Source organism: Actinia tenebrosa, unplaced genomic scaffold, assembly GCF_029948245.1.
Source record: "Actinia tenebrosa isolate PJP-AT-01 unplaced genomic scaffold, QUT_ActTen_1.0 PGA_scaffold1__47_contigs__length_23844297, whole genome shotgun sequence".
Lineage (NCBI taxonomy): Eukaryota > Metazoa > Cnidaria > Anthozoa > Actiniaria > Actiniidae > Actinia > Actinia tenebrosa.
In genome coordinates, this window is record NW_028292578.1 from 15,091,692 (window position 1) to 15,101,300 (window position 9,609).

Below are 9,609 nucleotides of genomic sequence, written 5' to 3' on the forward strand. Positions count from 1 at the left end.
TGTTCCATTAGACTTGTTCCCAGTCTTTTAGTTAAGCCACGCTGGCGCGCGTCAAAATGGCGGACAAAACGGCTGAGTTGAACGATAAGACTGTAACACCAGCGATTAAACCTCCTTATGACATCCCAACATGGTATGTTACATTCCTTAAGAGTAGTATTGTACTCCATTGACATGCTGTCCGTGTCTGATTAGCTTATTGTGTGTTTATTAGGGCTGGAAAGCCTTCACAAGGTCTACACTTGGATGTCATGAAAGGCGACAAACTTATCGAGGTATAACGACTTCAAAATAATAGTATACTTCCAGTATAATCTGAGATTTCTTGTCTTAGATTTAAGGAATAAAACTCTCATAGACTGATTGAGTGTAGTTTGGTTTGAATCGAGAAAGTGATCTTTGACCTTGAAAATAACAATAATGGTGTTTTATTGCCCGGGTTTATTGATGTTTTAATAAATCAATAGTAGTTTTATCCATCGACCTTCAGTAGGGAGAATTAGACTCTCAATCTAAAAGATAAAGTGGTGGAGCAGTTATAAAATCAACACACAGGCAGCCCAAACAAGGTTTCCTTGTGTGGTTTTTAAGGAAACGTATGGGAGTTATATAGCGTAATGTAGTTGATATTGGGAGGTAAGTCTCCAGCAGCCTATTTAGAAAGAGAGGAGCAAATTTTGAAAAAAACCCACTAAACGGCCTCAGATCGTGCTAAAAACTACACCAGAAGACTAAACAAGGTTCAAGCAACTATTGCAGCAAGTTCTGAAGTGAAAAATTTTTTTTGTATAGCTTCTTACATTCCCTTATAAACCATACACAAGAAACTTGTTTGGGCTGCCTGTGGTTAACATTGTACTGCAAAACTATATAAGGTGCTTCTTTTTAGCAATGTGCAAGTTTTTCTATTGTAAACCTAAATTTTCTTTTTCATTGGATGTAGAAAAAGCTTAACTACTCACACAATTTCATTGTAGGGAGGGGGACTATAATCTATTACGAACAGAATCCAGGACATATTTTTTTCACTGCTAAATTCTTTTTTTTCAGAAACTAATCATTGATGAAAAATCCTGCTATCTGTTTGGAAGGAATAAAGACGTTTGTGATTTTCAGTTGGAACATACATCTTGTTCGAGGGTACATTCAGCTCTTGTATTCCACAGAAACTTGAAGAGATGCTTTCTGGTTGATTTAGGAAGCAGTAAGTGTTAGTTAATTAGTGCACTCACTTGTCAATAGTCTCAGATTTGATTCTTGGAGTCAGCATTACATGTGAGTAGAGTTTGTTAGGACTCTCCTTTGATTCAAGGGTTTTTTCTCCTGGGTCTAAATTGGGTTTGATTCCTGGACTCAGCAACACGTGTAAGTAGAGTTTGTTAGGACTCTCCCTTGATTCAAGGGTTTTTCTCCTGGGTCTAAATTGGGTTTGATTCCTGGACTCAGCATCACATGTGAGTAGAGTTTGTTAGGTCTCTCCCTTGATTCGAGGGTTTTTCTCCTGGGTCTAAATTGGGTTTGATTCCTGGACTCAGCAACACATGTAATTAGAGTTTGTTAGGTCTTCTCCTAGATTCAAGGACTTTCTCTGGGTTTTTTCTGCCTCCTGCATGAAGACCCAAAATGCTAAATTCCCATTCATCCTGTAAGTTAGTCTTGCCTTTACCTTAAACAGTCCTGGGATTTCAGAGTTTGATGTTTTGATTCGTTTTACAGTATGTTCCTTGGTTTTACTCTTTACTCATGGCTCATTAAATACTTTTTCCAGCACATGGTACATTCATAGGTACTGTCAGAATTGAAAAGCAAAAACCAACGCAGGTCCAAGTCGACAGTGTAATTAGATTTGGTGCTTCTACCCGTACATATACACTACGAGAAAAACCTACAGGATCATCAAAAGGAGACAGAGAAAATGGAGAAGAAAATGAGGAAAATTCCAAGGCTGGTCTTTTGGGTCTGCCTGAATCTGATACAGAATTAGATGTAAGTGGCTATGAATTCATTTATATACTTACCGCAATGCAAGGGCTGATCCAGGGAGAGAGGGGTTGAATTGGAGGTCTACTCACCCCCCTTGAAATCGTTCTAGATCCAATATTGTATTTTATGTATTTATATTTATATTTATATTTGTATATTTACTGTATTTTATCTTGACATCCTCTGTCCTTCTGTCTGTTTATCCATCTGCCTTTCTTCTCTGCTACTTGTCCTAAATGCACCTACATGTACCGACTTTGATGACCGGCCAAATTATTTTATTGCAGTAATACCTCATTTCTGGTCAATGTTACTCGTCAAAATGACCAGCTGGACAAATATTTGAATATTTTACCAGACAAGTTTCAATTCTGACATGATGATGTCCATTGACTGACCTTTAGTTTTAGCCATGTACTCTAAGTTAAAAAATGCAAGCCCTGGCTAGTACCTTCAAAAAAATAAAAAATGAAAAGTACCATATAATCTGTGCGTCAATCCATTTATTTTTTGATTCTATAACTTTTGTCATTTGTATCCCAGGATCTAACAGAGTTTAATACTGCACACAACAAGAGACTGGCATCTATAGGCTTGGATGAGTCAGGTGGTACTTTAGGTTCTCTGTCCAAATTAAAGCGCAAAAGAAAATCTTCGACTGGTGTGTCTTTTAGAGACTCTGAAGAAATTATTAATCCAGGTAATAAATAATAATCTGTAAAAGTAAATTGAGCTTTCTGTCATTCTACTCTAACTGTGAATGATCTCGAGTTTTTTTATTCCATTTTTTATTTGTGTAAATTTATACTTTTTTTTCTCTATCATCATTAATTTTCATCTCCTTGAATAGCATTTATAGAATTTCAGTACATATAACTCAAATTCTCTTGTTTTTGATTCATAATCTGATTGGTTGACAAACTCGAGTGTACACGGTTAGAGTAGAAGAACAGTAAAATACAGGCCATTTTACACTCGGTATCTACAACTATAGCCTTCTGTTTTCTTATTTTACTTAAATTAAAGAAAGCTGAAATTACTCAAAAATCACTGAATAGGCTGAAACTACTGTCAGTCAGTTCTCATGGTTAGGCTTTACCCTGAATTCAAACCCTTGGTCATTAAAAAAAAACATTTAAAAAATGTTTTATTTGAAGGCAATTTTGCCTTTGTTCTTAAAGTTAAATGACACAACTACCAAATTGAGAGTGTGTCATCCCCATTAAAGAAAGTTGCTTTTTTTCACTTTACATTTAAGGATTTTTTTTTTAAATTGATCATCTCTGTATTTTTTCTTTACACAGAGGATGTTGATCCCAGCATTGGAAAGTTTAGGAATATGGTTCAAACATCTGTTGTTGTACCAAACAAGGTATGTTTTATCTGCACATGTAGCTGTTCTGAAATAGTTGTGTAGAAATAAGCTCACTAGCAAAACTGAGGTCTCCTGAACCCTAAAAAATGACCAGCAAAAAATAATACATGTATAATATCAGCAATTATTATTACCATTTTTTTTTCTTTCATTTTTTTTTTCATTTTTTCGGTAGAAGTGACACCTTTGTTTTGCAATTTTTATCAGTAGTCCCCTTCACAGTTCTCTGCGCCATCTCGAAAGGTAGCTGTGCCTTTGCATCGAAGCAAGACGAATGGTGAGCTTGCAATGATAGAGACCTTTTTTAACACCTTGAACAATTATTCACACGTCTCTATCATTGCAAGCTCACCGTTGTCTCGCTTCAATGCAAAGGCACGGTTACCTTTCAAGATGGCGCCTGCAACTGTGAAGGGGACTATTCTGATTGGCTAATATTTTTTCTCTAGACAACTGAATGTCTATTTCTATCCATGCTTGCTTCACATTGGTTATGTTACAAAATTCAAATTCAAATGTTTTTTTTTTGTTTAGAAAACTCGTGGTCCACTATCTCCAGGCATTAGTCTTACAGATAACATCACCAAACGTCTACAAAGTTTCCCCTATTCTCAAGGTCTTTATGCCAACCTACCTGGCACAAATACAGATGAACCAACCAGTCCTACTTCACCAACAGCTTCAATGCCTAAATTAAATATTACTTCAGCCCCTGAGGTTATTTCACCTGGTGTTGAACCAATGGAAGTCCATCCTGAGCCACTGGTTGCTCGAGCAAATGTATTGAGGCCAGCTCAGCCTGTAGAAGCACCCAAAAAGAAGTATGCCAAGGAAGCTTGGCCTGGTAAAAAGCCGACACCTTCACTATTGATTTAATAGTGTTTTTAGACAAAATTTTATAGTATAGTGGAGCTAAGATTTTTGTAACTATTGTATAGTAACTGTTATGGTGTCTCAAAATGCAGAATCGCCAAAAAAGGAGGTACATCAAGGGCAATAGTCCTTTCCCAAATTGGCTTGGGTGACTTACAAAAGGATGGTTTCAAGTCAAAGCTGGACTTGTTGAAATACAGTTAATGTATAAAAGCATCAACCACAACCTCAACTCATCCTTCAAACTATTGTTTTGTTGTCACTCAAACGACTTGATAGTGTTTTTTTTATAACTGTGTATATGATGGTGTAGTGGAGCTTAGGTCATGTCAGTGTCTACAGTAGTTTTACATAGGAGAGAGTAGTTATCGTATTGGGGTTAACAAGCCAAAAATCCAGACTTCTGAAACAATGATTAAGTTCAAAAGGTTGCAACCCTTTGGAGTTGAATATCAAAATAGCTACCAGTTAACTGCTTGTTGTGGTTTTACATTTTTAGTTGTCCTCATAATGTCATGAATTAGGCCTAGGGTAAACGTCGAACTTTCCATGCACCGAACTTAATTACATCAAAGAATGCCGCCTCATTATCACCTGATATCCATTGTTGAGTTTAATGAGTTCGGTGCATGGAAAGTTTGACGTTTGCCCTAGGCCTTACTGGCCATAAAAAGGCGCAATAAACTCATAAACTTTATTATTGTGGTATATAAGAGTATATCATATTACAGTTGACTTTATGAATTCCAGCAATTGAATCTTGTTTACAATCAGATTGTACACCATTGTTAAATAGCTACCTAATAAAAAGTATTGATGAATGACTTAATGGATTTAATGTTAGTACTGTTAGTTAGATTCTAATTATTGCCTTGTGCTTAATCCTTCTTTGCTTTTTTCTTTGCAAACCATTCATCGCTCTTGTCGTTGACAATGGCCTATGAAGGGGGAAAGGAAGAAAATAAATGATACTGGCACTGCTCAAAGAATAAATGCATGACGCAGTGGATGTTTAGGATGAAAAAGGGTTAAGTCAAACGAGCGTGGCTGAAGTATATAGGAAGAGGTCATTGACCTTAATCACACTGTGCCATGTTTATTACCATTATTACCAGGTCCATGTCTGTAAGTTTTCCAATGAGGTAATGACTACTATGGGTCACTGAAAGTCATACAAAGTCTACTCTATTCACAGGAATGGTATTCTTTTGCTGTACCTCAGTTAAAAGCTTGTCTCCTTCTGGATCCACCTTGGATAACTCCCTGAATGCCTCGTCCCCAACAAAACAAATTTCATGACCATCCTAGAAAGAAAGACAGTATCAATATGCCTCATTCGTCTGGGTAAAATTCCACCCCCCCCCCCCAATTTTTTAACCACCCCCCCCCCCCCTTTTAACCATGAATCATTGACTTGTGAGCACATTTCTTTTTTTGAGCAGCGTCATTTAACTTAGCTTCTCAGGTACATTAATCAGGGGTATAGGCAAGAATAGGGGCCAGACCCCTCCCCCCCCCCCCCCTTATGGCAACAAAATGGCAGCTTTTTAGAATTATTTAGGAATTTTAGAATCTTAAATAATGCCTGATCGATTGATGCATATGGTTCGTCAATTGTGTTAAACGAATCATGCTAGAATCCTACTCAGGGGAATGACAAGTGGCCTGACACGGCGTCTGAACTGGGTAAACTATAAGATAATAATCCCTTGATTAATTACAACATGTGGACTGTAGCATGTTATTAAAGAAGAGAGACTTACCGGATCAGCAAGGATAACCACTTGAACAGTTGCCTTTCCTGGCGTATCTAGACTGACTAGTGGTGTTAGTATAGCATGTCCTTCTTGTTTAACAGCACTCTCAATCCCTGGAAGCTCATTTTTGGGACAGGAAAAGGCAATTCTTCCAAATGCAGTTGCATGATCCACTTTGCCTTCCAGCTGCACCAGCTCCAGCTTGCATTCATTGGTGTTGTATGCCAGAGTTGCTTTAGAGTCTGATTGGTTTACAACAGTCATTCCTAGCAGTTTATGCCAATAGTCCAATGATTTGCTGAGGGATGAAACTCCTAGAGATATCTTTTGTACAGGATCTAATAAATGATAGACAAATTAGATAGAGATTCATAAAACATTTTTTAACAGAGATGCAATGCAATTCAACTTGTTATATTAAATATAAAGAGAGTATGGGACCACATGGAGCAACCTATAAGATATGTTTCGGTCCTGCTTTTCTCAAACAGGTAACTGGTCCAAAAATCACAAATCACAAATGATTGTAAGCTGCACGGCTGCTACTAGTGCCTTAATATGAAGCCCATAAAGTCCTCAACTGGTCATAAATGTAAAGCCCATTGAGACATTGTATAAATGCGCCATATAAAAACCTCTCATCATTATTATCATTAAAAAGCAGAGCATTAGGTCTACTAGTTGTAATGACAGAGGTTGCTTTAAGTACTTTCTTACCTCCAGAAATATTTTCATCAACAAGATAGAAAGGATATCCATCAGGCGCTTGAGTCAAGTAACACCCTGCTTCCTTCTCTATCATATTATAGTTATTCTTCTTTGCATTAGCAACAGCATCTTTGGAGTGAATCGTTAGGCCCTGGGAAAATGACAGTAATATATCATGATGCATATCTCTAATATTGTTTATTTTTCTTTTGAGTAAAAGTATGCAAAGACCTTGTGAAATTTATAAATTACAGTAACTACTGGGTTACAACATCATTGAAGCATTTACAACTCTAGTAGTCACTGGCTTACAAAAATTTATTTACCATCACAGTAACTATTGGGTTATAACATCAAAGCTTTTACAACTCCAGTAGTTACTGGCTTACAAAAATTCCTTTACAATATATTGCAGTAACTACTGGGTTACAACATCAAAGCTTTTACAACTCCAGTAGTTACTGGCTTACAAAAATTCCTTTACAATCATTACAGTAACTACTGGGTTACAACATCAAAGCTTTTGCAACACCAGTAGTTACTGGCTTACAAAAATTCATTTACAATGAATTTTGCAGCTACAATTATTTTTTCCACGTTTTCAGTATGTTCACTTCATGATCAGGTCACTCTGCCACATGTACAGGTAATAGGCCAAGAATAATAGAGGTACAATTGATTACCTGAAAATCATTTCCTAACTTGTATTCTTTAATTCCATAGTTGTAAGTGAGTTCAACAACAAAATGATCATCTTCTGATCCATAGCCAACCATTGTCTTGCTCCATTTACCATCATAAGGACTAAATATAAGCAAAAGTTATTTTAATCAATATATCAAATAAAATATGGCATTGATGTTAAGCTAAAAAGGGTTTTAGCTGAGCAGGCTCTATTTCCAAAAGAACGGCACAATCATAGGCAGTGGTAGATTAGGTGTTCCCAATTAGTGTTAGGTGTCCCCGATAGGTATGTGTTGCCACCTGTGTGGAACGCGCTAGAAGTTTAGACACATTAATAAAGATATTGATGGATTGATTGATTAACATGCACCCCAAACTGAGGTTTTTCATATATAGCATTTTAACTATATCCTGAAAGCAGAATGTGATGTCATAATAAACTTTAAATCTGGGGGAGGGTAACTCTTGCCTGTTTAGGGTAGGGTTGTGCTGCTGAGCCCTCTGAACTCTGACCCTGTTCCAGAGTAAAATCGCTGAAAATAGGTATCCTGTTCCAGAGAGGAGAGAGAGTGATTTCATATACCCTGTCCCAGAGCAAGCACGATTGTATACACCATGTTCCAGCATAGAATCACTGAAAACCATACACTGTTTGGCGGCAAGTACCCGTATAGTGAATAGGGGAGTACCCCTCCCCTCCCCCAGGCTTGCAATCTTTAGTCAGACTCATGTAAATCCTATGTTTGAGTGAAAACTTCAAGCTGGCTGCTGTTAAAGTATAATACTTATATGATTCTATAAGAGGAAGCATATTTCAATAGTAATAAAGATTACCCATTGCATGATGCTTTACATCCTTCTTCAAACTCCTCATGTCTGAGGGCCTGTTGAAAGAATAATTTACAAAAGCGTATTAGAGAGGAGAGGGAAGAAAACAGTATTGAACCACAAGATTGCCTCCCCACCCACCCCCCCCCCCCCCCCTCCTCAACCCACCTCTTCAAATTCTTCACGAATATCTGGCTTGAAATAAACTACAATCATTGTTCAAGTCAGAACCCATTCAAAATAATAAAAACTAGATTAACGGATATTGCAATTCAAGTCTGGCAAGGGGAACTCTTCAATGATGAAAAAACTAGAAGAGGCCCCTCAGGCCAAAAATAAATAAATTAAAGACATATCGTCTGGTAAAAACAGATTACTCGTTTGAAAATTATCTAATCAAAGTTAAAAATTTTGAACACAGAAAAGCATTAACCAAATTGAGAATTAGTAATCACGACCTTGAAATCGAAAAGGCAAGACATTCAAGGGAATAATACAAAAAACCAGAAGAAAGGAGATGCTTCCATTGCCCAGATAGTGTAGAAGATGAGAGGCATTTCCTTCTTCACTGTACATTATATTCAAATCTAATGGAAGAACTCTTCAAGGAAATTGATCTTTCCATTTATCTATTCATTCATATATTGTCTTTTATATACTAACCTTCATACCCAAAATGGAGCGATAAAATTTTGTAGTTTCATTTCTATTTCCAACTTTGAAAACAAAATGTAGAGCTCTTCTTGAGGACATGTTGTTGAGATGATCATGAACAAGCTGCACCGAGTGTGGGGTCGCTGTGGTTTTGTGACAGAGAAAGGATGGGACTCGACCCAAAATAATCAACATGCAACTTTTAAGCATTTGAAAATCTAAGACAAGCAAACTACACTAATTTCAATAAAAGAACAAGCGAAAAGTAGTGATTAAGTAAATTTAATATTCATGTTTAAATATGTACGTATATACTAGTAAGCATAGCTAATATGAATGTTTGGGCTACCTGTGTTGTAGACTCTTCCACAGTCTCTAGCTCGTCCGTTCCGTTTCCACGCTTATTAACTATGGAGACTGTAACGGTACGATGACCGAAAGGAATTATGGGTCCCGAAAACTTGGACCCGGCGCGCTTTGGGAACCAAAATACTCATCCACAGTCTCTCTCGTTTTCGCCGCCATCTTGAAAATATTGAAGAGTCTATACCTGTGTTGCTGCGTTCTCGCTCGAGCATCCAGCATGCACTACGTAGCTGCGAGACCCAAAACGTTTAGTTATTTGAAGACCGTGTCCGGCTGCCGGACGTTTAGTCACTGACTGCGTACTCAAAAACCCCATTAAAATGAAATTAAAATATTTAATATAGGAAAGTGGTTACTCAAATGTAGAAAAAGATCATTATT

At 37.1% G+C, this 9,609-nt stretch overlaps 2 protein-coding genes across 2 annotated transcripts; one reads left to right on the forward strand and one right to left on the reverse strand.

Annotated features, from left to right (window-relative positions):
• The first annotated feature begins 45 nt into the window (after positions 1-45).
• LOC116293619 (nuclear inhibitor of protein phosphatase 1) lies at positions 46-5,055 on the forward strand. Its single transcript, XM_031701072.2, has 7 exons — positions 46-133; positions 215-275; positions 1,051-1,204; positions 1,769-1,986; positions 2,527-2,683; positions 3,288-3,355; positions 3,893-5,055. The coding sequence occupies exons 1-7, from the start codon at positions 57-59 to the stop codon at positions 4,232-4,234; spliced, it is 1,077 nt and encodes a 358-aa protein (XP_031556932.1). The 5' UTR covers positions 46-56; the 3' UTR covers positions 4,235-5,055.
• Positions 4,912-8,996, reverse strand: LOC116293620 (glyoxalase domain-containing protein 4). Its single transcript, XM_031701073.1, has 7 exons — positions 8,872-8,996; positions 8,215-8,264; positions 7,380-7,500; positions 6,706-6,847; positions 5,995-6,326; positions 5,449-5,535; positions 4,912-5,169 (listed from the first exon to the last, which is right to left on the reverse strand). Exons 1-7 carry the CDS (start codon positions 8,959-8,961, stop codon positions 5,110-5,112), a joined length of 882 nt encoding a protein of 293 aa, XP_031556933.1. The 5' UTR covers positions 8,962-8,996; the 3' UTR covers positions 4,912-5,109.
• Positions 8,997-9,609: the final 613 nt, after the last annotated feature.